The sequence below is a fragment of the Giraffa tippelskirchi genome, chromosome 4 (assembly GCF_054371585.1).
Source record: "Giraffa tippelskirchi isolate mGirTip1 chromosome 4, T2T-mGirTip1v1.2.pri, whole genome shotgun sequence".
NCBI classification, from domain to species: Eukaryota; Metazoa; Chordata; class Mammalia; order Artiodactyla; family Giraffidae; genus Giraffa; species Giraffa tippelskirchi.
Window position 1 is genome coordinate 101,107,095 of NC_137278.1, and position 26,545 is coordinate 101,133,639.

The window sequence follows — 26,545 nt, forward strand, 5'->3', positions numbered from 1 at the left end:
GATTGCTAATGTCTGTGCTTCCCAGCGGCGTGTCCCACCCAACCTCAGCAAAGCGTCCAGTGTTCCCATAACCTTGCCTTCCAGTTCAAACTGTTTCTCCTTCCATTGGGGAGTGAGGGCGGCAGATGAGGAGGGCTGTTGATTCTGAGTCACTGTGCGTGAGTGTTCTTGTACTCCGATAGCATTATTTAAAAGGACTCTCGTCTACTCAGGTAGAGAACTCGGTCTAAGTTCATGAAGTCCATCTCGCGCCCACACTAGTCCTGTCTTCCGAGTGCCGTGGAGGAAGACGTCCGCGCGCGCGCTCGCTCTGAAGTTGGACAGACCTGGATTTGAATCTCACTTGCTGCTGGATGAGGTCAGCCTCAGTGTCCCCGGGCTGGAAAGGGGCGGGTCAGGAGCGACCCGGCGCGGGGATGGGCTCCCGGGCTCCGCACGTGCGCCGCCTCGGCCGCCTCGGCCGCCTCCCCCGCGAGGGCGCTCAGGATGCCGGCGCTCGTCCTCTGCGTCGCGCCCGGCCTCCTTCGGGAGCCGCGCGGGTTGGGCGCGCTCCCAGGCGCATTCCTGGCTGGGCAGCCCCTCCTCCTCGGCTTCGGCCAAGGGGCCGGCGCCTCCCCGCCTCGCCGTGACTGTCTCGTGCGGGCGGCAGCGGACGCTCGTGGCCGCGGGAGCTCCAGGTCCGCGCGCGGCGCACCTTGATCGGGGACTGCGCCTCCCGAGCGCGGCGGGCCGAGCTGCGCTCCCGGGCTCCCGCTTCCCTCTCTACCCGAGCCGATCCAGGCCGAACGGAGCCCGGTTCCCCGCAGGGGCGGCCGCGGCATCGGTTGGGACAGCCTCGGCGAGGGCGGCAGACCAAGTTATCTCCCCTTCCCAAGCGGAAAGGTTCCAGTTGGCAAAGATGGTGCCCAAGTGTCCTCGGGCGCTCTTCCTTCTGCTGCTCTTCCTCGCCTGCCCCGAATCGCGGGCTTCCCAGGTCAGTGTCCCTTCCGCCAGTTCCCTGATCCTGCTTGCAGGGGAGGCCACGCCGAGGCCGAAGGACCTTGGCTCGCCATATTCCACCGGAATGCTCGGGCCTGGGGCTTGGAGCCAGGCTGGGGCTGGGGTTCCGTTCGCGCATCTGTCATCGGATGCATCGCGGGCCGGGCGTCTGGGAGGACCCGGACTGGTCTGAGCAGTTGATGACAAAGCCTCGGTCCGCTGGGGGAGAGAGAGAGACAGAGACAGCGAGAGGGCTCTGCCTGAAAAGGACTCACGAGACGTTGGTCCTCCTCGGGTCTCTAGAAGAGCTCCCTGCTCACCCGATTAGAGTAGAGGATGTCCCTGCCTCCAACTTCCAACACTTAAATTTCTAACCGAAATATCATTCTTCCCACCCCCAACTTTTTTTTTTTTAATTTTTTTTAACACCAAAAACATTTTGTACTGGGGGTATAGCCCTGGTGGCTCAGATGGTAAAGAATCTGCCTTCTATGTGGGAGACCTGGTCTTGATCCCTGGGTGGGGAAGATCCCCTGGAGGAGGGCATGGCAACCCGTTCTAGTATTCTTGCCTGGAGAATCCCATGGACAGAGGAGCCTGAGGGGCTACAGTCCATGGGATCGCAGAGTCTGACACGACTGAGCAACTAACATCATAATAGCCAATTTAAGCGTGTGGCTCCCACCACCAACTTTCTTAGCAGTTCACAGCACTTCTCAGGCAGGGGTGGGCAGGGAGGTGTCTGAAGCAGCTTCACTCAGCCTGAGGGACCTTAGATTTGGGAGTAAGTTTCTTTCCCAAACTTACAGGCAGCTTGCCCTTAGGTTTTCTCTCCCTGACTTGTGGCTATTGTAATCCCGAAGGATTTATGTACTTGAACAGATTCACTTTTACATTAAGCAGCAAGGATTGATAGTTAGTAAAAGTTAAGATAAAAATGCAGATTAAAAGGACTTCCTTGACGGTCCAGTGGTTAAGACCCCTTGTTTCCAAAGTAGGGGGAGCCAGTTGAATCCCTGGTCAGGGAACTAAGATCCCACATGCTGCAGCAGTGCTGTAGAAAAATAAAAAAGAATTCAGTTAAAAGTGCGCTTTCAAAGGTGAGATTGGACCTGCTGAATTCCAACCCAGCTATCACCAGACTGGTTCTGAAAACCGGAGACCTCTCCCTCTGTGACCGCATGTTCTATGAGTTGTAGGGCAGCTACCCTGACAATACCGTCCACAACAATAACAGTAGCAGCAGCGTGCGTGTGTGTGTGTTCAGTCATGTCTGACACTTTGCGACCCCATGGACTGTAGCCCGCCAGGCTCCTCTGTCCGTGGGATTTCCCAGGCAAGAATCCTGGAGTGGATTGCTGTTTGGAAGGAAAGCTTGCCAAGTGACGGGTGAACGCCTGTTTCTTTGCTAAGCATCTCTCAGGCTCTTTATTCTCAGAGCAGCCTTGTGAGAACTGTCATCATCCCCATTTTGCAGACGAGGGAGCTGAGGCCCAGGGAGACTGTGACTTACTCAGGGTCACATGGCCTCATCTCTCTCCTTGGGCTCCAAGCCTTTCCCTTCTCCACAGACTCTCACCCATGAACTGAACATCTGAACCTAGCAGGCGTATCGGTGGCCACTTAGAAGCCGTTGGGATGCAGGAAGGGAGAATTTAGTTCAGACCAAACTCGGTCCATGTTAGTGTGTGTGGGGGGGAGTTGCCACCGCAGGGAGTCACTCAGCCACCAGGCCACAAAGCCCGGTTCCCACAAGGAACCCACCTAGCAGAACAATAGGGCTGCCCCTTGCAGATTACAAAACAGAGCCTCAGGCCCAGAGTGCAAAGCCAGGAGCACAGGCAGGTGCATCCCTTAGTTGGCCCCTCACCCTGGGCCAGCAGAGGGGGCAGGGTGGACAGGGTGCTGGGGGCCTCTGTCCTGCTGTTACTTGCTCTCTCAAGGTTACCTGGACAAGGTGAGACCTTGGCAGTTCTCAGATGTTTGCAGCCGCTGTTCAAATAGGGAAGTAAGCTCTTTCAGGCTATGTTCTTGGGGGAAGACCTGGGTCCCATCCCTGCCCTGCCCATGTCCAGGCTTCCTCAAATTCCTTATCCTCTAAACCTTGATTTCTTTACCTGCAAGAGTACCTGCCTCACTGGGCTTGGTGAGAGGGAAAGGGAGCAGAAGGGATTCTCCATGGAAGTTGGTTTAAAAATTCTAGTGAAACTGTCCTTCGCCCAAAGTCCTGTGTAGGTTGGGGAATCTCACCCCCAGTCCCTGTCTGGCTTTTCATCATGTCTGTCCTGAGTCACTTTGAAAGACTTTTGAGATCTGCTGTTGGAGAGCCAGTGGTCCTGGGAAAGGAGGGGAGGTTGAGCAGTGTGGGGATCCCATAAGTGAGGGCCCTTTTCCAACACTGCTGCCCACTCTGTGGTCTCGCCCTAGGAAAAGAAACAGCCTTGCTGGGGAGACAAGAAAGGGAGGACACTTAACAAAGCCCCATGCCTCACCCTTCTCCCCCATGGTGGCTCTCAACCTCCTCATTGGCTGTGGGATGCGGGTGCTGTAGTATTTCAGAGTATTTCCCCCTCTCCAAAACCTCTCCTTGTGATCAGTTGTCACAGGGTTCCAAAATCCACTGCTAGAGATTCATTCTTTTGACTGTCTACTCCCATTGGATACATTGCTTTTTAGAGTTTATTGGGGAAAAAATATGTTTAGTGTACATTTCCATGATTTTAACCATAGAGCTATGCTCTGTGTGTGGTCATCCCCACCACAGTCAGGACACAGAACAGTTCCACCACTCCAAAATGACATCATGATGCCCTATGTAGACACATGTCTGCGCACCGCAGCCCCTGGCATCACTGATCTGTTCTTCATCATTATAGCTTTTCATCTTCATAATGTCATATAAATGGAAGCAAAAAGTACATAGACTTTTGATTCTGACTTTAACTTAGTGTCATGTATGTAAGATTCTTCCATGTTATTCTGGGAATGCACAATTCCTTCCTATTGCTGAGTAGTGTTCCATTGTGTGGACATGTCACAGTTTGTCAGCTCAGCCATTGAACTTAGTGACTCCCATGCTGTCAATTCTGATTTTGGGTGACTATGACTATAGCTGCTATAAGCATTCCCCATACAGCTTTTTGTGGAATGTAAACACTCATTTCTCTTGGGTAAATATCTAAGAGTGGGATTGCTGGGTCATTTGGTAAATGTATCTTTAACTTGGTAAGAAGCAGCTAGGCTATATACCATTCAGTTTTATCATTTTACATTCCTACCAGCAATGCATAGAAAGCCTAGTTACCCTGCATCTTTACCAGCACTTAATATTATTAGGTTTGTTTATTTGTTTCCAAGTCACTCTAATGGGTATGGAATGATATCTTATTTTGGCTTAAATGCCCATTTCTCTAATGACTGATAATATTGGCATCTCTTCATGTGCTTATTTTTTCATTTGAATAGTCTACTGGGTGAAGTGTCTATTCAGGCCCTCTGCCTATTTTCCAAATGGGTGATTTGTTTTCTTACGGTTAAGTTTTAAGTATTCTTTATATATTTTAATTAGAAATCCTTTTTTCAGGTGTGTGTAGGTAATATTTTCTTCCTATCTGCAGCTTGTCTTTTTTTATTTTTTAATTTTATATTAGAGTATAGTTGATTTACAATGCTGTGTTAGTTTCAGGTACACAGAAAAGTGATTTAATTATACATATTCATATATCTGTTCTTTTTCAGATTATTTTCCCGTATGGATTATAACAGAGTATTGAGTGTAGTTCTCCATGCTCTACAGTAGGTCCTTGTTGGCTATCAATTTTATATAGAATAGTATGTGTATGTTAACCCCAAGCTTCTATTTTATCCCTCCCCCCTCTCTTTTCCCCTTTGGTAACCATAAATTTGTTTTCTAAGTCTTCGAGTTCGTTTCTGTTTTGTAAATAAGTTCATTTGTATCATTTTTATTTTTAGATTGTACATGTGGTATTTTCTTGTATGTTTTTTTCTAACATTTTTGTAGTTTTGTTTCTTTACATTTTCATCTGTGATCTGTTTTGAGTTAATTCTTATGTAAAGCGTGAAGTTTATGTTAAGAAACATGTTTTTAAAAGCAATTCTCAATTGTAGGGGCTTCCCAGGAGGTAAAGAACCTGCCTGTGAATGCAGGAGATGTAAGAGATGTGGGTTCGATCCCTGGGTCGGGAAGATTCCCCTGGAGGAGGAAGTGGCAACCCACTCCAGTATTCTTGCCTGGAGCATCCCATGGACAGAGGCGGCTGGTGGGCTACAGTCCCTGGGGTCTCAAAGAGTTGGACACGACCAAGAACATACACATGTCCATATATGGCATTTTAATATTGAGTCTTCCAATGACATGAAAATGACATGTCTTTCCATTTATTTAGATCTCCCTTGATTTTTTTCATCAGTATTTCAAAATTTTCAATGTGAATATGCTTTGTCAGATTTAAAATCTAAGTATTTCATTTTTGGAGCTATTTTAAGTAGTATTAGTTTTAAGATTTTTTCATTTCCAATGCTATATTCCTAGACTATGGAAATTCAATGGACTTTTCTATGTTGACATGGTATCCTGTGACTTTGTGGAACTCACTTATTAGTTATAGGAATTTCTTTTTGTAGATTCTCTCAGATTTTTTACATAAACAATCAGATTATCTGTAAATAGGGGCAATTTTATTTCTCCCTTTATACATGTGCCATTTATTTATTTAGTTAGCCTGATTACACTTATTAAACTTCCAGCACGGTGTTGAGTAACAGAATGGACATCCTTGCTGTGAGAAGGATGCATTCAGCTTTTTTGTCTTTTTTTTAAATATTTATTTTATTTATTTATTTGGCTGCACTGGCTCTTAGTTGCAACATGTGGACTCTAGTTCCCCGACTAGGGATGGAACCTGAGCCCCCTGCCTTCAGAGTGCAACGTCTTAGCCACTGGACCACCAGGGAAGTCCTGCATTTAGTTGTTTAATGTTAAGTGGGATGCTAGGCTGTAGGTCTTTGTAGAAACCATTTGTCAGGTTAAGGTCTTCTAGCCATAGCTTAATAGAGTTTTTATTATAGTTCAGTTCAGTTGCTCAGTCATGTCCAACTCCTTACAACCCCATGGACTGCAGCACACCAGGCTTCCCTGTTGATCACCAACTCCCAGAGTTTACTCAAACTCATCTCCATTGAGTCAGTGATGCCATCCAACCACCTCATCCTCTGTCGTCCCCTTCTTCTCCTGCCTTCAATCTTTTTCAGCATCAGGGTCTTTTCAAATGAGTCAATTCTTCACATCAGGTGGCCAAAGTATTGGAGTTTCAGCTTCAGCATCAGTCCTTCCAATGAATATTCAGGACTGATTTCATTTAAGATAGACTGATTGGATCTCCTTGCAGTCCAAGAGACTCTCAAGACTCTTCTCCAATACCATAGTTCAACACCATCAATTCTTCAGCGCTCAGCTTTCTTTGTGGTACATGACTACCGGAAAAACAATAGCTTTGACTAGACAGACCATTGTTGGCAAAGTAATGTCTCTGCTTTTTAATATGCTCTCTAGGTTGGTCATAGCTTTTCTTCCAAGGAGCAAGTGTCTTTTAATTTCATGGCTGCAGACACCATCTGCAGTGATTTTGGAGCCCAAGAAAATAAAGTCTCTCACTGTTTCCATTGTTTCCCCATCTATTTGCTGTGAAGTGATGGGACCGGATGCCATGATCTTAGTTTTCTGAATGTTGAGCTTTAAGCCAACTTTCTCACTCTCCTCTTTCACTTTCATGAAGAGGCTCTTTAGTTCTTCTTCACTTTCTGCCATAAGGGTGGTGTCATCTGCATATCTGAGATTATTGATATTTCTCCCGGCAATCTTGATTCCAGCTTGTGCTTCTTCCAGCCCAGCGTTTCTCAGGATGTACTCTGCATATAAGTTAAATAAGCAGGGTGACAATATACAGCCTTGATGTACTCCTCTTCTGGTTTGGAACCAGTCTGTTGTTCCATGTCCAGTTCTAACTGTTGCTTCTTGACCTGCGCACAGATTTCTCAGGAGGCAGGTCAGGTGGTCTGGTATTCCCATCCCTTTTAAGAATTTTTCACAGTTTGTTGTGATCCACACAGTCAAAGGCTTTGGCATAGTTAATAAAGCAGAAGTAGATGTTTTTCTGAAAATCTTTTGCTTTTTTGATAATCCAACAGATGTTGGCAATTTGATCTTTGGTTCCTCTGCCTTTTTTATTATAAATGGATGCTGAAACTTATCACATGCTTTGTCTCCCTCAGCTGATATGATCTTGTGGTTATTCTGCAGTCTGTTATTAAAGTGCATAGCATTGATTGACTTTTTAAAATTTAGTTTAATTAAAAAAACTTTAATTGTAGTATAATTGATTTACAGTGTCATGTGATTTTCTAATTTTGAAACCAGCCTTGCACTCCCAGATAAACCCTAACTGGATCATGTCATCTTATACATTGCATATATTTCTGGATTCTGCTTGCTAATATTTTGTGAGAATTCTTGTATCTTGTTGATGAGGGATGTTGGTATATAGCAGGGGTCAGCAAACTATAGCCATGAGCCGTATGCAGCCCACTGACACTCAAACCCGGCCGTGCTGATTCCCTTCCACGTCACTACAGCTTTTGCACTACAGCTGTGCAGCTGAGTAGTTGCCACGAAGACTCTATGGGCTGCAGAGCTGGGAAATTTGACTCTTGGCCCTGTTTCTACAGACAATTTGTCGACCCCTGGTCTATGTTTTTCTTCTCCTGCCTTTGCCTGGGTGTGTTACTGTGATAACACTGGCTTCCTAAAATGAATTGTGAGTTGTCTCCTTCTCTTCTGTTTTCTGGAAGAGACTACATAGAGGTGGTGTCAGTTCCTCTCGCAGTGTTTGATACAATTGACCAATGAAACCATGTGGGCTTGGAGATTTCTTTTCTGGAAGATTCTTAACTATGGATTCAGTTTCTTTGACAGATACAAAACTACTTAGGGTAGTTTTTTTTTCTTGGGGGTGATTTTTGGTAGTTTGTGGCTTTCAAGAAATTGTCCCATAGTCGTCGCTCCCTTTCTCTTGAGGCAACTGTTTTCAAATGCCCTGGAAATTATTCCACATTTCTAGATAATTGATCTCCTATAATGACAGATAAGTACTTTGTTCCGTTGTTCGCTACAGAGCCAAATAACCTACCATGATTAATTCTTTCTTGTGTAACTTTTTGGTTTTCCTCAAAGTTTTTCTCCTTTGCCCCATCCATCCTCTACATAAGCATAGTAGTTTCCAAAAACCTCTTTCCTGGTCCCTACTCTGCTGGGCTCCTTGCCCCTGTATTCCAGTTTTGCTGAACCCTCTCTGGACTCATAGCCCTGCAGCTACCCAGAGACTCTGGCCTGGACTGGAGTTTATGTTTTCTGGATCATATACCTTCCTCTTTCTTGGCTTCTTCCCTTGTTTTTTTGAATGCATTGTCAGGAAAATGATGTTTTAATTCACTATCCTTATCCTTCTCGAGTCACTTTCCTACTGTAGATGTTACACTTGTCCTTCTTTGAAACTTTAAAGCAGACAATGGTAGCACCATTATCCCCACACTGTAGACGGGGAGCCTGATGCACCCGAGATGGTGGCAACTGAATCTTTGTATTAGGATCAAAGCCTGAGGGAGGAGAGAGAGAGGGAAGAGATGCCCTATCCACTGTACCCCATTGACTGAGACGGAGGGAAAGGAGGTGGTGTGGGTTCGATACCTATTCCCTGGTCTGAGAATGAATGAGATGAAGAAGGGTGGAAATATGAAAATCTGAGCACATTCCATCCTGGTGTAGTGTCGTTATCAACCAGGATTGGCCTTCCCCAATCAATAGAAATTGACTAGAGACCAGACAAGTTCAGACAAGGCTTTATTGGGGCCCCTGCTGCAGCAGGTGGGATCAAGAACAAGGAACAAGTTCCCTTGCTCACTCGCTCCCCAAGGTAATGGAAAAGCTTGTTCCTTATATGGGGATATAGGTAGGTAGGAGTGTGGCCAGGGGTCAGGTGGGAAGGGTGGCTTAGGTACTTTGCCCACCCCTCTGGTGGTGTGGAGTGCTGAGGGCATGCACAGTACCTGCTTTTGCTCCAGGCTCCTCAAAAGTGGCAGTTGGGCCTTCTGGTCTCTATACCCAGAATTTGCCCCAACTGTGCATGCACGCAGTCACTTTTGGTCTCATACAGTTTCTTGTATTTCCCCACTCGAGGAGACTTGTGTCCAGTGCTGCGGGGTCCCAGGTCCCAGCCTGTCTCAGCTGTGGTCAGTTTATCAATGTCAATTCTGTTGCAGGTTTAGATGGATCGCCTGGGGCTGCCTGGAACCTAGGTTGGGATGGATTGTTGTTCACTTCAGAGCTCAATGTGAAAGAACACCTTGCTTGATTAGAGAGGTATCTGCCATGCTCGTAGCACCAGGAGTATTTGCCAACCCTGCTGCAGGGTTTTATAACCAGCCCTTGTATTAGAGGGCTTCCCGGGTGGTGCTAGTTGTAAAGAATCCGAGTGCCAATGCAGGAGATGCAAGAGACTTGGGTTCAGTCCCTGGGTCTGGAAGATCCCCTGGAGGAGGAAATGGTAACCCACTCCAGTATTCTTGCCTGGAGAACTCCATGGACAGAGAGCCTGGTGGGCTACAGTCCATGGGGTCACAAAGAGTTGGACACAACTGAGCAACTGATCACCCTGTATTTAGAAGGATACATAGAGATGAACCACAGCTACCGGGATGTGTGAATCATTCAAATCGAAAATGAGTTATTTCATAAAACACATATTTGATGTCTGCCACGGCCCATGGGCTTCCCTGGTGGCTCACATGGTAAAGAATCATGTGATTGATATGTGGGAGACCCGGGTTTGATTCCTGGGTCAGAACGATCCAACTGAAGAAGGGCATGGCTACTCACTCCAGTATTCTTGCCTGGGGAATCCCATGGACAGAGGAGCACGTTGGACTACAGCCTGTGGAGTTGCAAAGAGTCGGACACGACTGAGTGACTGACACTTTCGCTTTCATGGCCCATTCACTGAGAACCAAACAGACAAGGATCCTGCATTTGGTTCTGATTGAGCTGCTCTGGGCCTGGAATTGGCTGATCAGCTCAGCAGTTTGAGCAGGACTCAGCTCAGCTGTTCTGCTCACGGGCTCCAGGCTCCACTCTCTAGGACTGAGCTCCTCTTGGCCTGTGGACAGCTGCTGGGTTAGCCAGGGCTGGTTGGTCCAGGTGCCTCTGCTCCATACAGCTCCCTGTCCTCCAGCAGGCTCGCCTGGGCTTCCACAGAAAGTGGTCGAGGGCTAAGACTAGCAGAATGTACCAGTCTTCTTGAGACACTGGTCTGCAATGAAGCTAAGATTTCGGTTTCAGCCAGGTGGGGTGAGGCCAACACATTAGGAGACAGTGCTGGGGAAAAGATAGCATGTTATTAATACTTAGAGTTCTCAAGAGAAGGCGGTCACAGAGAAAACATCAGGCAGAGAGAGGGATGGAAACTTTGGGGGAGGCTTTACTGGGGGTCTGAGACAGGGTAAGGGCTGAGACAGGGTAAGGACACTAACTGAGTTAGGACTGGGCAGTTGGAATAATGTGAGCGAGATGGCAATAGAGGGCTGTTCCTAGTGTGTGTTGCCAGACACTGGGGTTGTTGGGGGGGCTGGCTAGGGTGGGTTGTTAGTGTCTCACAAGTGTCAGACTGGATAATATGGGGGATGGGCTCAGGTTTGGTTGGTTTGCCACCTAAGGTGTGCTGAGCATGGGCAAGGAGGGTGTTGTGTTGTTTGCTGCCTCTAGGAATTTGCTAGCCTCTCCCCCCGAGAGGAATAGTCCATGCCAAGTCAGCACAGCCTCAGATGTCAAAACATCAGATTCAGAAACTAGACAATGAGGTTAATCCAGAGCCAACCTTGGAACTAGTATATCACTCCCAGTGTGTTCTGTCGGCCAAAGCAAGTCACAAGATTTGCCCGTATCTGGAGATGGGAATGCAGACGACCCCCTGGATGGGAAGACTGGCAGAGCCTCTTGCAGGGAGGGCGAGATTGCCATTCTGCAGACCTGCATCAGTACTGATACAGGGGTTCACTCCCCACGGGCACAGTGTGTAGGCGAGTGGGGGGGTCAGGGCGAGGAGGGGTGACTGGAAGGCCATCCTGGCAGCTCCCCCTTTCTCCAGCAGCCTCTATCTTCCCTTGACACCTTCAGGAGTGTGACTCTTTCCCAGTCCTGTCAAGGACTGCCCTGATTGCAGTGAAGAGTGGAGATCCCTTTGCTCTGCTGGGGCAGTTTCTAGCCCTCAGGGGCATTGGTCAGGGCAGGCTGAGGGTGTGGTCCGGAGGCGATGGCTGTGGAAGGAGACAGTGCACTGGGTCCTTGGGTGGGGCTGGAGTCTTCCAGGCAGGAACTGATGCCCTCCTAGGCCTGCTCACCCTGGAGGGTCTTGTTTGACACCTGACTTGATTCTTGGCAGAACAAGCCAGTGCCTGTGGAGTGCTCCCCCTGCCACTGGGACACCAGTCCTCCTTACCTACGATCACCCTGACCTGCCTCCTAGGCGGCTGCCCCAGGAGGAGTGTCTGTCTCCTGAGTGTTGACAGAGACTGGATGATGCCCCTGATCAGCAGGGGCAATGGTGGGACTGCCAGGTTTCTACAAACTTTCCCCAGGCTTATGCAGCCCTGGGGCCAGCAGGGCAGACTCCCTGGGTGCATAGAACTTTCTTTGTCCTTTCAAAGTCTCCACTCGAGTCTTCCCTGCTTCTTTGGAACTGCCTGAAACCTAAAAGATGGACATCACAGACTTTTTCATTTAAAAGAAAATTGTTTTTGTTTAGTCGCTCAGTCATGTCCGACTCTTTGCGACCCCATGGGCTGTGGCCCTCCAGGCTCCTCTGTCCATGGAATTCTCCAGGCAAGAATACTGGAGTGGGTTGCCATTTCCTTCTCCAGGGGATCTTCCCGACCCAGGGATCAGGGTCTCCTGCACTGCCAGCGGATTCTTTACCACCGTCTGAGTCACCAGGGAAGCCCCTAACACAAGAGTACCTATAGGCAAAAAAAGACAAAACACAAAACTACTTTCAGAAAAACATCAGACACCTTCAGTCATTTACACTGTAATGTGAAAACATACAGACTTGTCAGTATCAGCTTGGAGCTCTTTCTCTGACTGCGTAATTAGAGGTTTTACCTTCCCAGAAGGAATCTAACTAGTAAGATACTGTGCTCATTCAACAAGTATGTCCTGACAGCCTGTCTTGCCAGGTGATGTCCTGGGTCTGGGGAGGCAGCCTGTCTGTGTTCTGGCTCCCACTCTTCCTGGCTGAGTGACCTGGGGCAAGTTCCTGCCTCGCGTGAGTCAGTCTTCTCCTCTGAGATCCCTGTCTCATGGGGCTATAGAAAGGACAAAATGAATGACATTCAAAGAACAGATCCATAATAAGGGCTCAGTACGTGACACAGACCCTGCTTTCACATGGCTCACCAAGCAGGCAGAGAAAAACAAGACAGACCTGAAAATATCCAGAGGCAGACGATAGAAATGGGGTGTTGTATTGGAGGGCGGCCAGGAGGCTGCGCTACACTCAGTAGGCAGGTAAGGGCTGTCCGGGAAGGGCGCTGCTAGTGAAAGTGGAAAGACTGAGTTTCAAGGACCAGGGGCAGAATCTGGACTGAGCAAATGGCCAGTGCACAGGCCCTGCGGTCGAAATAAACTTACTAAGGTATGTGGAAGCTAGGGCTTCCCAGGTGGCACTAGTGGTGAAGAACCTACCTGCCTGTCGATGTTGGAAACATAAGAGACACTGGTTTGATCCCTGGGTCGATGGGGAAGATCCCCTGGAGAAGGAAATGGCAACCCACTCCAGTATTCTTGCCTGGAGAACTCCATGGACAGAGGAGCCTGGCAGGCTGCAGTCCATAGGGTAGCAAGGAGTTGGACATGACTAAAGCGACTTAGCATGCAGCACAAGGTATGTGGAGAAACACAGAGGTCTAAATATTGGGACACAGAAGGTGTCCGATCTGGGCACAGTTGGAGGTGGCAGGGTTTGATCACACAGTTTTGGAAGCAGAGTAATGCTCCCCCCCCTCAAGATATCTATATTCTTGTCCAGGAAATCTAAGAATCTTACCCTGATTTTAGCCCAGCAAAACCCATGTTGGAGTTCTGACCTACCAGAGTGTAAGATAATAAATGTGTTGTTTTAAGCGGCCGGGTTTGTGTTGATTTGTTAGAGCAGCAACAGGAAAGAATCCACCCTGTCAGTGACATGGAGAGAAGTGTGCCTTTATTTTCATGGGTGGGGAGCCATTGGCAGGTGGAAACAAGGAAGTGATGCAGTGTGGCCTCTGACCTCTGTCTTTGGGAAGCTTAGATTGCAGGAGGGCCCTGGAGGAGCAGGTGGGACACAGGTCCAGGACAGGATGGTTTTCATCTCATGTCTACCTGCTCACCCAGAAATGCTTGGGATTTTTCGCTAGGGAGGGTAGAAAGATCTGAAAGTACACCACGTATGTTATTCAGCCTTCACAACCGAGCAGGTGAGTTACTCTATGGGCGGGACTTCCGAAGCTCCTCCTCTCACACGTGGCCACGCCCACTGCGGCCATCCCATCCTTCCCTTCCCTTCTGCCTGTGCTACCGGCCAAGACCAGGCCCCCGTCCCCCTCCGCCTCTTTGCATCAGCCCCAGGAGACCAGGTCAGATCTGAATAATTCACTTTCACAGGTCGCAGAAATCTGGGGTCATGTGTGAACATGCACACACCTGGGCCGACGTTCCCAGAAAGGTCTGTGCTTGTGTGTTGGGAGGGGGCTGCCGGGGCACTGAGACGGTCTGCTTTGAGCCCCTCGTCCTGGTTCTTTTGGGCTGAAGAAATGGGCAGAATGTGCTCTTCAAAGGGTGGACTGGACACAATGTGGTGGGGAAGGTAGGCCCCCCCACTCATCAGCTAGATACCCTGAGCCTCAGTTTCTCTAAGCTGTGAACTGCCTAGGCTATGGTGCCCAGATATTTGGTGAAACACCAAATAGGCCCGATGAAGCTATTTTTTTTAGATGTGATGAGTGTTAAATTGTAGACTTTGAGTAAAGCAGGTTACCTTCCATAAGGAGTATGGGCTTCATCCCAGAGACTGAGGTCCTGGGAGAAGGAGGGCGTTCTGCCTTCAGACAGCCTTTGGATATGCCACACCAGCTCTTCCCAGGTCTCCAGCCCCCGCACTGCATGAGCCAGTTCCTTAAATCTCTCTCCTTCTCACTCTCTCACTACAGGAGATGTGCATACATTGAGTTGGCCAAAGAAATTCGTTAGCGTTTTTCCATAAGGTGTTATGGAAAACATCTGAACGAACTTTGGGGCCAACCCAATACAATTGGTTCTCCTTGATTCTGTTTTTCTAAAAAACCCTAAGACAATGGCCTTGGGCAGTTGCCCCAACAAAATTCCCCCTCTTCTCCCAGAAGTGTCCTTTCTTTCCTCTTCAGTGTGGTTGCTGGGTCAAGGTCACTGGGATGAGAGAAGTCCAGGGAGTTATAACCTGCTTCTGATTTGGTCTAAAGTTTAAAAAAAAAAATCTTTCAGAGAAAAAAAACATGTGTGAATTCTACATGACTCACATGCAGAGGGCCTCAAGCCTTGGCTAGCAGGCACACGCTTGGCAAGTGTGCTCTATCCTTTCATAGACCTAAGGACATCAAAACATCTGTGTTCCCATTAACAACATGCTGACGTGACGCATAGCTGTGGCTTAGAGGAAACCAATGCAAGACAGCCCATCTGAGGTCCAAGGGGTCATCTGCAGCCGCCTGGAGGCCTGGGCTTCTGTTGTCACTGAGGTGGCTCTTAGAAATAGTCTTTTTGCCAAGACTGATGTGAGGATGGCCATCAAGCCAGGTCATGTGAGGACAGAGCCTCAAGGACACCTCCACCCACCAATCCAGCATGCCCTGGCACTTCAGTGCTTTGAGAACTGGGCTTCATTTGTAAACTGAGCCCAGACAGCAAGGAGGCCTGGGTGGGGCGGGAGGGTCCACCTACTAAGTTCTGTCAAGGGGTTGCAATGAACTGGGGACACAAACTGTCTTTGTCTGTGTCCAACCCTGGGCCGACAGGAAGCTGCTTAGTCTCCCAGGAAGAGGAGTGTTTAACCTCTGAAGTGTCCCCACCAGACCCATCAGAATGAATATTGTCAGAGGATGAGTTGGAAGGAAGATGGACAAGACTTTACCTGGATGTGGCATGGGGTGGATGGAGAACAGTTCTGTGAGCTCTTTGCTCCCAGAAACCTTAGACCCAGCCCCCTACCACCTGGCTGTCAACATTGGCTGGTGTGTTCTGGAACCATCTCTGCCACCTCCACCCCAGCTTGGAAAGAGCAGGTGGAATGACTGCTGCTGCTGCTTCTCTGTCTGCTTCTGGCCTTCTCTGCAAACATCACTCTTGGTGTTTAAATTCACTGGAAGGCCCAGTGCTCTGAAGGAGAGTTTGATACCAGAAATGGGAGATCTTGATCTTTTTCTCATCAAGGATGGGAGAGTTTCACTGAATGTCTTTTCTTGGTCCCATTACAAATAAGTTATTAATGCAAAGAAATGAAGACTAATTTTCATTATTTATTGTCAACGGCCTAAGCCAAGCATGGATGGACACCAGTATTGAAAGGATGCAAATTTAGGCCATTTGAGGAGCTCTTTGAGAAAAATATTAAAAGTGAGGGTCCTGGGGACTTCCCTGGTGGTCCAGTGGTTAAGACTGGGCTTCCAGTGCAGGGGGTGCATATTTGATCCCTAGTCGGGGAACTAAGATCCCATATGTGCACGGTGTGGCCACACAGTAAAAATGTTCAAAAGCGAGGTCCTGGAAGAGGCCTGGGCAAGTGGGGGCCCTAAGAGAGGCCTTCCTTCCCTGCTGCAGACCCCTCTTCCTATCGGCCCCATCCAGACTTAAGCTTCACCCAGCCACAGCCTTGGTGAGCCTTCCCACCTAAGTGAGAGGTTCTTTTTTACAGTCAGGGTCTGGGACCCTGAGATGGGAAGCCAGCAGTCACCGTGGCAGGGCCAGGCTGAAATGCAGGTGGGTGACATCAGATGGTCCAGCCTGTTTCTTGTCCCCCAGCCTCGCAGGCCCTTGAAGCCCCTCAAAGCCCCCTTGCCTACGTTTACAAAGAAGGAAATGGTCTGTTCCCTTGTGTGGCTTCTCTTGACCGAGAGCACATACTGTTGGGCATGGGAGGGGAAGTGGGCAGACAAACAGAAGTGGGCAAGGAGACCCTCTTCTTGGACTGAAAAGAGCACAGAGGAACAGAAGCAGATTGAGGCTCAGGGTCTGACCTTTGCTCTGCTCATTGATGTGGAAACGATGCCACAGCTTGGAGCCAAGAAATAAAGAGCTAACGCAAGATCTACATCCCATGGTCCAGCAACTGTCAGGTGATGCTTATGCATGTGTGAGTGTCTATCTGATCCAAATGTTAAAACCACACAAAACATTAACTGGCTGTCTGTGGTCATGGGACTTGTCCTTTGTTCTGATGTGTTCTTCTGGATTTTGAGTGGTTTTGCAGAAAGTATGCTTTATTTTTCTGACCAAGCAAACTGACAAAGCTTCCTCAGTTTGAAAGGGGAAGCTGCTTAGGTTCTCAGCCCCCACCTCGTGACCTCATTTGTTCCCGTATGTCCATATAATCCAGACCTCTTGAGCCCTTGACTCGGTCTGAAGGTTTCTAGCCTGTCCCTCTGCTCTGCAGATGAATTCAGCTATGCCACTGCTGAGGTCCCTACAGGCGACAGATTCTGAGTGTGGCGCCCTTGGGTTCCACTTCTGGCAATTTGGGACCAAGGAGCTGGCCTGTTAGTAGCAGCGCTGCATAAACCCATCAAACCTCAGGCAATCATTCTTTCCACTGCCCTGGCACCCTGGTTCTGCCCCTGCCAAGCTAGCTTGCCAAGAGGACAAGGATCTCCCTTTTTTTCCCCTTGTGAACTTTATTTTTCCTCCCTCTCCCAGTTTTATTGAGATAAAATTATATAATATAATATAAATGTGTGATAGCATTGTATTAGTCCAAGGTATGGGGCTTCCCCAAGGGATCTAGTGGTAAAGAATCCACCTACCAGTATAAGAGATGCAAGAGATATGGGTTTGATCCCTAGATCGGGAAGATCTCTCAGAGGAGGAAACGGCAACCCATTCCAGTATTCTTGTCTGGAAAACCCCATTAACAGAGGAACTGGGCGGGTTACAGTCCACAGGGTCGCAAAGAGTGAGACACGAATAAGCACACATGCACACCACACAGTCCAAGGTGTATACAAAGTAATGATTTGATACACGTATATATTGTGAAATGATCACCACAGTAAATTTAATTAACATCCATCACCTCACATAGTTGCAGTTTTTTTCTCATGATGGGACCTTTTGAGATCTATTCTTTTAAGGAACTTTCCTGGCAGTCTGGTGGTTAAGACTCCGTACTTCCAGTGCAGGTCCCACAGGCTGCATGGCCAAAAAAAAAAAATCTACTCTCACTAACTTTTAAAAAATTCATTACTCATGTCAATGTATGGCGAAAACAACTACAATATTGTAAAGTAATTAGCCCTCAACTAAAATAAATTAATTTATTAAAAAAAATTCATTAATTTATTTACCTTTGGCTGTGCTGGGTCTTCGTTGCTAGTGGACATTAAAGTTGTTCGTATGTCTTAGCTATTGAAAATAACACTGCAGTGGGCATGGGGGTGTGTATATCTTTTCAAGATATAACTTTGTTTCCTTTGGAATTGCTAGATCATCAGTTCAGTTCAGTCGCTCAGTTTTGTCAGACTCTTTGCGATCCCATGGACTGCAGCACGCCAGGCCTCCCTGTCCATCACCAACTCCTGGAGTTTACTCAAACTCATGTCCATTGAGTCAGTGATGCCATCCAACCATCTCATCCTCTGTCATCCCCTTCTCCTCCTGCCCTCAATCTTTCCCAGGATCAAGGTCTTTTCAAATGAGTCAGTTCTTCGCATCAGGTGGCCAAAGTACTGGAGTTTCAGCTTCAGCATCAGTCCTTCCAATGAATATTCAGGGCTAATTTCCTTTAGGATGGACTGGTTGGATTTCCTTGCTAGATCATATGGTAGTTCTATTTTTAATTTTTTAAGTAAACTCCAATCTGTTTTCCATTGTGGCTGCACCAATTTACTTTCCCACAAACAGGGAACAAGGGTTCACATTTCTCCACATCTTCACCAATACTTGTTATTTCTTGTTTCTTCTATAATAGCCATTCAACAGGAATGTGGTGATACTTACTGTGGTTTTGATTTGCATTTCTCTGATGATTAGTCATGTTGAGCATCTTATTATGTACCTGTTGGCCGTCTTTGGAATGTCTTCTTTGGAAAAACTATTCAGAACCTCTGCCCATGTTAAAAGCAGATTTTTGTTTCAGTTCAGTCACTCAGTTGTGTCCAACTCCTTGAGACCCCATGGACTGCAGCACACCAGGCTTCCCTGTCCTTTACCAGCTTGAGTTGGAGCTTGCTCAAACTCATGTCCATTGAGTCAGTGATGCCATGCAACCATCTCATCCTCTGTCGCCCTCTTCTCCTCCTTCCTTCAATCTTTCCCAGCATCAGGGTCTTTTCTAAGAGTCAGTTCTTCGCATCAGGTAGCCAAAGTATTTTGTTTTTTTTCTTGTTTTTTGCTCTTGAATTATATGAATTCTTTGTGTATTTTGGATATTAACCCCTCATCAGATATTTTGCAGATGACTTGCAAGTATTCTCTCCCATTCTGTAGATTGCCTTTTCATTTTGCTGCTGGTTTCCTTTGGTGTGTAGAAGCTTTCCAGTTTGATTTAGCTTCACTTGTTTATGTGTGCTTTCATTGCCTTTACTTTTGGTGTCAAATCCAAACAACAGTCCTTGTCAAGACTGCCATCAGAGAGCTTACTGCCCATGTTTTCTTCTAGGAGTTTTATGGTTTCAGGTCTTACGTTTAAGTTTTCAATATAATTTGAGTGAATTTTGTGGAGGATGTAAGACAGTGGTCTAGTTTCATCCTTTTGCATATTACTGTCCAGTTTTTTCCAGTGTCAACTTAAAAAATATTCACAACCTAAAAGGTGAGAGTTATGTTTTATTTGGTGGGAATTCTTAGGACTTCAAGCATGGGAGGCAGTATCTCAAGCAACCCGGAGAGAATGACTCTGAGGAGGCGAGGGGAGGAACCAGGCTATATAGAATTTTGCAACAAAGAGCAGGTAATCTAAACATCAAAAGATTATCATTAAAGAAAACCAAATATCCCAAGTTAAGGAATTTAGCGCTTTCTGTGTATGGGAAGAGGCAAGAGTCTGGGCTCACTGAAATCATTCCTTTCATATGCACCTCAGCTCTCTGGGGCAGGTATCATGTGTTTTTTACTTCCTAAGCTTCCTTGGGGCTCACCGTAGGGAGTGGCTATAGTCTGATGGCTGCTAGATCTCACGCATTCTTCTTCCTGAGTGCCCTTAGGGCTCACAGGGTCACATTGGAGGCCTGCAACCACTGATGACTGTGACATCCTTGTTTAATATGGCAGGAAATATTCCATTCCTCACTAACACCATTTATTGAAGAGACTGTGCTTTTGCAGTCTCGGCTCCTTGGTCAATTGACCATACATGCGTGGGTTTATTTCTGGGCTCACAGGATCTTTAACACTTAATTCTGTTAGCATCACCCTAGTGAGACTGGAGGCAGGGATGGCTAATGTCTCCTGACTTTCCCTCATCAAGCCTGCCCACTGCTCTTCTGCCTCCCTCTCCACCTTTACATGGCCTTCGTGTACTTGATCTGGGAGGTTTTCCCATCGTGACTGGAGAGATGAGCATGTGCATGCTAAGTTGCTTCAGTCATGTCCGACTCTTTGTCCCACCAGGCTCCTCTGTCCATGGGACTCTCCAGGCAAGAATACTGGAGTGGGTTGCCGTGCTCTCCCCCAGGTGATCTTCCCAACCCAGGGATCGAACCATCGAACCCGTGTCTCTTATGTCTCCTACAGTGACAGGCAGGTTCTTTACCCCTAGCACCACCTGGGAAGCCTAGAGATGAGCACACCTCATCTGTAATGAGCACCTTGAGGCAAAGCCAGTGGTGCCTGCTGCTCACGGTGCATAGGTAGGGAGGGTTCCAGGGCAGTGCCACCACAAGCAGAGCACAGTGTGTCTGGACCTGGGAGCACTGAGATTCAACTCACTTGGCTTCCCAGAGACCTCTTTATCTCCACTCCCACTGTCCTTCCTTCTGGAGGACTGGAGTCCCATGTCCTCAATGCCAGGTTCCCGGCAGAAGCCTTGGCGTTGTTCTAACATCTCCTACTTCAAAACTTAGCCCTTCCCTGTCCCCTGGGACCGCCCTCTCCCAGCTGTCACGCCCTGGAGGCAGCTGCTGGCTTGGCTCAGTGTGTGAAGCTGTCTCTTCCACTCCACCCCCCCCACCACTTCCTGTTTCCAGTGCCCATGCTCGCAACCTGCAATCCACACAGGAGTTAGAAATCCACTCCTGTGGGGTATTTAGCTTGGGTCACAGAGTGATCAATCCCTCGTGCAGCCTAATCAAGAACATTCACCACACAGAGGCGTTTGTGAAACAGTGGTAAAGAATCTGCCTGCAATGCAGGAGGCTTGAGCTCGATCCCCAGGTCGGGAAGATCCCCCGGAAGAGGAAATTGCAACCCACTCCAGTGTTCTGGCCTGGAGAATCCCATGGATAGAGGAGCCTGAAGGACTACAGTCCGTGGGGTTGCAAAGAGTCAGACACGACTGAGTGACTGAGCACACTAGGGTGGGCACGACTTGTTGGTGGGGGCAGTGGAATGGAGTCAGCAGGTCCCCAGCCTGGTGCTGCGGCTCATAGGCCACATGGTTTGGGACAAGTCGCTTGACTTCCAGCCTCTGTATCTTGACTGTAAAATAGAGGCAATCCCAGGCTTTCTTCACAGGGCTGCTGCCAGCCAGGAGTCCTTTTGTGAGCTCAGTTGCTTCAGTCTGGTCAAATTCTTTTCAACCCTATGGACTGTAGCCCGCCAGGCTCCTCTGTCCTCTTAGGAGTAGCATATAGCTTGGTACACTATGAGGAACTTCACAAATGTGAATCACACATGATATGGAGCAGCATCTCTGAAAGCAGCTCCTTATTATTATACATTTTTTTAAAGGGAAGGGAGATGGGTGTGGGAAGTCCGATCTGGGTGGATGGCTGCACCATGCCGGGCAGGTCAGGGACTGCAGGAGGTCACTGCCCGGATGCCCAGGGCCTGCGTGGTAAGGACCACAAGGAAGGAGGGAGAAGGAAAGCAAACAAAAGTTCACTTCCCAGTGGTTGTGTTTGGGGCCAAGCCCAGTCAGGCCCCGGTTTTAGGGTGGAGGCCAAGGAGCCCCCATGGATTAACGAGCTCCAGGGGCAACTGGGGATTCAGCTTTGTCAAAAGCATCCATTGACCCGGAGCAGTGAGCCGTGTGTTTGGTGAGATCTCCAAGGTGCGGTGGCCTGGCACCCGCCCTGGGAGAGCAGCCGCGGCTCGATCTCCACCTCAGTGGCAGCGCTCCACTGGCGATGCTGGAAGCCACCCAGGCTGCAGAGGCCACGTGCCTCCCAGCTGCTGGCCCCTGGCCGCCTTTGAAACATTTTTTTCTAATTATAAAGCTAATAATCATTGTAGGAAAAAAAATTAAGTATAAAAAATAAAAGCGGATTCACAAGCCTATCCGCAGAGATTGCCATCATCCCACTCTCCTTTGTTCCACACAGGTCATGTGAGTCAGGTTGGACTAGGCTGTGCTGAGGTAACATGCAACGTGTGAACCAGGGCCTGTCCTATGTCTGCCCATTGTACTCACCTCTCCCTTCTTTCTTTCTTCTTTTTCCCAGTGAAACAATGTCCTTATCTGTTTATTTATTTTTTTGCACCCTCCCCACCTTGGCATGGGGGACCTGAGTTCCCCGATCAACGATTGAACCTATGCCCTCTGCGCTGGAAGCACAGTCTTAACCACAGGACCACTAGGGAAGTCCTCACCTCTCCCTTCCTTCTGTTCACGTCCTGGCTCTTCAGGGCAATTAGCATCAGTGCACGTTCAGTCACTTCAGGCCTGTCCGACTCTGCAACCCCATAGACTGTAGCCCGCCAGGCTTCTCTGTCCATGGATTTCCCAGGCAAGAATACTGGAGTGGGTTTCTGTTTCCTCCTCCAGGGGATCTTCCTGACCCAGGGATCAAACCCAAGTCTCTTACATCTCCTGCATTGGCAGGCAGGTTCTTTACCACTTAGCGCCACCTGGGAAGCCCCCATTAGGATCAGAATCCTTGAGATTTTATCACTAGGCGTGATACCAAGTGTTGCTTAAAGTTAGTCTCTATCGTGATAAGCACATGCCTCCTTCTTCTGTTTTTTGAGCTTTTCAAAAAGTGTTACAACTCAGCATTAACTTTAACTGAAAGCTCCTTTAATTCTTCTTACTTGCCCGGTTGCCTTTTCATACTGTTCATGGGGTTCTCAAGGCAAGAATACTGAAGTGGTGTGCCATTCCCTTCTCCAGCATTTTCCAATGCTGGGAAAGATCGAAGGCAGGAGGAGAAGGGGACGACAGAGGATGAGATGGTTGGATGGCATCACCAACTCTATGGACATGAGTTTGAGCAAGTTTTGGGAGTTGGTGATGGACAGGGAAGCCTGGCATACTGCAGTCCATGGGGTCACAAAGAGTTGGACACCACTGAGCAACTGAACTGAACTGAACTTGCCCTGTTATATTTTTTTAAATACTTAAATATTTATTTGGCTATGTTGGGTGCTTAGTTGTGGCACATGGGATTTCCTTGAGTCACGTGGGGTCTTTTGTTGTTCCGCGGGGGCTTAGTTGCAACAAGGCATGTGGGATCTTAGTTCCCCAACCAGGGATCGAACCTGCATCCCCTGAATTGCAAGAAAGATTCTTAACCACTGGACCACCAGGGAAGTCCTGTGCCCTGTTACATTTTTAGAAATATGGGAACCACTGGGCTTCCCTGTTTTGCCTTTTTTATGTTATATCATCCATCTGCTTAAAAATGTCCAAGGTAGAATAAAAAAGCCAAAGGATAAAGAAAGGAAAAATTCCTTGAGGCCCAGATTTCAGAGCATTAACTTGGAGTGAAGAATTGGGGGGCTGGGGAGGGGGGCTGTCTTTGAAGTAAGACCACTCATATAAGGCACATTGCGTTCAGATAATTCTTCTACCACCCAATCACTTAGAGTCATCACTTCTGCCCTGCACTCTGAAAATCAGAGCTTTATTTTCATTGAGGGAGGAACTGGAATGTGCTTTTTGGGGACCTAACCCGATATATTGTCAGGACACCAGGCAGGGCCACTTCTACATTGTGCTCAGTGAATCCCCAGGGTGTTAGAGCCCAGGGTCCTGATGACCTCTGGCCCCCGTTGCTCGTGGTGGTGATGAATATTTTTTCCTCTCCCCAGAACTGTCTCAACAAACAGCAGTTCCTCACGGCTATCCGCCACCTGCAGCAGCTGCTGAAAGGCCAGGAGACACGCTTCGCCGAGGGCGTCCGTCACATGAAGAGCCGGCTGGCTGCGCTGCAGAGCTCTGTGAGCAAGGCGGGCCCGGATACACCCCCAGGTGGGTCCCCAGGTCAGCACCCTGAGCCCGGGCGGGGGGGGGTCCTCTCCCTGCTCCTATCTCCCATGGCTGGATTGATTCCCCAGCCTTCCCCGGCCTCGACTTCTGTCTGGGGCTGGGTGGTAGGGCTTCCAGGTGTGCTAGGAAGGCATTTGCCAGTTTCTTCCCCTATCATCGGGGGCTTCCCAGGTGACACTAGTGGTAAAGGACCCACCTGCCAACGCAGGAGATGTAAGAGACTCGGGTTCGATCTCTGGGTCGGAAAGATCCCCAGAGGAGGAATTGGCAACCCACTCCAGTGTTCTTGCCATGGACAGAGGATCCTGGTGGGTCGCAGAGTCAGACTCGACTGAGTCACTCAGCAAGCACGTAGTATAGCCTCCCCCATCATCTAAGTGTTACCCCTTTTCCTCTTAGACCTTTTCATTCCAGACTCAGCAACCCTTACATCTGCATAGCTTCTCCAGAGAATGATCGAAAGGCACAACTTTCAGAGCCTGAATCCCCATCAGGAGAGATCCTAGTTGGTTCATTTTCCTTGTTTTGTCATTTAATAGACTATTTTTTTAGAGCAGTTGTCATTTCATGGCAAAACTGAACGAAAAGCGAAGAGGGGTCCCACGTACACTCTCCTCGATCACTCATGGCTTCCCCACCATTAATATCTCTCACTCCTGTGGCTCGCCTGGGACAGCCCATGAACCAACACTCGCTTCTGTTTTCCAGGCGTGAAAATTATTTCTTTTCCATGAGCCCCCCGTTAGTGCAGTGGGGCTGGAGGGGCTGCTGAGGGCCATTTGCATTTGTCTCTGCTGCCCTCCCCCCTACCCCCAGACCCCTTCCCCTGGGGTAGGACTGACAGACACTGGGCCTTTTCCTGGTTGTCCCAGTTGGTTGCACACTATCAAGGCCTGGCATGGGTGGCTGCATTTCTTCTGGCCTCTCCTCAGGGTGATAAGGCTCAGGGAGCCTGTTGTATGTTAGTTTAAGTCATGACGACTCTGATGGCTCAGGCAGTAAAGAATCTGCCTGCAATATGTGAGACCTGGGTACAGTCCCTGGGTTGGGAAGATTCCCCTGGAGAAGGGAATGGCTACCCACTCCAATATTCTTGCCTTCCCTGGTGGCTCAGACGGTAAAGAATCTGCCTGCAATTCGGGAGACCTGGTTCGATCCCTGGGTCGGGAAGATCCCCTGGAGGAGGGCATGGCAACCCGCTCCAGTATTCTTGCCTGGAGAACTCCATGGACAGAGGAGCCTGGTGGGCTGCAAAGAGTCAGACATGGGGTCGCAAAGAGTCAGACATGACCGATGGACTAACACTTTCGCTCACATGCACACAGGGTGATGGGGTTCGGGTGGGGCAGCAGGTTGCCTTATATTTGTTTAAGTCATCAACCTGTGGAATATCTGATGTCTTTACTCACTTAAGATGCTTTTCTCAAGGGCCTCCTTGGTGGTGTGAGATGAATTTCCTGGGTTGGATTTTCTACCTTTGCAGACTCTGGTAGCAAATCTAGAGTCTCCACAGCCCTGAGTCAACTCCTGTTTTCTTTGGCTCCATGGGTGCAGAGCTAGACCTGGTAGCCAAACTCCTCACACTTTCCAAGGTGCCGAGAAGCTGCGGCCTTCGGTGGGACTTGTCACCAGCCGGACTCCGAGGGGGAGGCGTGGCATCCTTCTTTTTGGCCGCAGATGGGGAAACTGAGGCCAAGAGACGTGAGTTAGTGATAGTGGGTTCTGCTCTGGGGGTTTTGTTCACTGCTGGATGCTCAACCGCACTGGTCCTTCCTGTTTTCATGGGATCAGAGTGCCTGCGGGTTTCTAGGAGTTTTCAAGAAAATCCTGCAGAAGGAAATTTCTACAACTGCCCCTGCCCATCTTTGAGGTCCCTGTCCATGAATACAGAAAAAAAAAAAGTAGGGATTTTCCCTGGTAGTCCAGTGACTGAGACTGTGTTCCCAATGCAGGGGACCAGGGGTTGATCCCTGGTCAGGAAACTGGATCCCACAACTGAAAAAGAAGATCCTTCATGCTGTAGCCAAGATTGAAGATCCTATGTACTGCAACTAAGACACAGCACAGCCAAATAAATACGTGTATATATATATATATATATATTTTAAAAAAAGGAAACGTAGCTATGGTTAAATTACTAACCCTCTTGCTGCTGGGTTCAAGGTCTTTCTTTCGTGAGCCATGCAAGACCTTTTTAAAGTGGCCAATTCTTGGGACATTCCTGGTGGTCTGGTGGTTAAGACTCTGCACTACGGTCATGGGTTCGGGGTCAGGGAACCAGGATCCCACAGGACATGCCTTAAAAAAAAAAGTGGCCAATTCTCTTTTTAAAGAATTGCTGCCATGCATTTTGTCTCCCTCGTGTGTTGGACATGGGCATGCTGTCCTCCTAGTAGATGCTGAGCCATTCTCCATCACAAACTACAGCCTACACAGCTGAAGCAACAGCTTTGTTTTCATCTGTCTAAAACCCTGAAAGTATTTTTACAAATGACATTTGGATCTTACCTTAAAAACGAGTTAGAAGTGACTCTGAATTTCCAGCTCGGAGAAATCCAAACCTAAGCTGCCCCAACTTGGGGCAGCTTTCCTTTAGACCAGTGTGGACCACAAGTGGAGCTTGGTTGCAGGTTGGGGAGGAACAGGCCCTGTACACGACAGTGTGTCTGAGCCACGATCTCCTCATCTGTCACCAAGCGGGCGTGGATTACCTGTGCCCAAGAGTGCTCTGAGTATTCAGTGACACGTAGTATTTTGAATGTGCAGTCCAAGGACTTCCCTGCCAGTCCAATGGCTAGGCCTCTGAGCTGTCACTGCCAAGGGCTTGAGTTAGATCATTTATCAGAGAACTAAGA

General features: G+C 48.4%; 1 protein-coding gene across 2 annotated transcripts in view; it reads left to right on the forward strand.

The window, feature by feature from the left end:
• The first annotated feature begins 470 nt into the window (after nt 1-470).
• The window catches only part of FBLN7 (fibulin 7), a 52,865-nt gene continuing 26,790 nt past the window's right edge, over nt 471-26,545 (forward strand). The window contains exons 1-2 of one of the 2 annotated variants that reach the window (XM_081484912.1): nt 471-973; nt 23,513-23,672. In XM_081484912.1, the coding sequence (XP_081341038.1) occupies nt 899-973; nt 23,513-23,672 (235 nt within the window). In that variant the 5' untranslated portion in view covers nt 471-898. The remainder of the gene's footprint in view (nt 974-23,512; nt 23,673-26,545) is intronic. The other variant, XM_081484913.1, reaches the window with a different exon arrangement.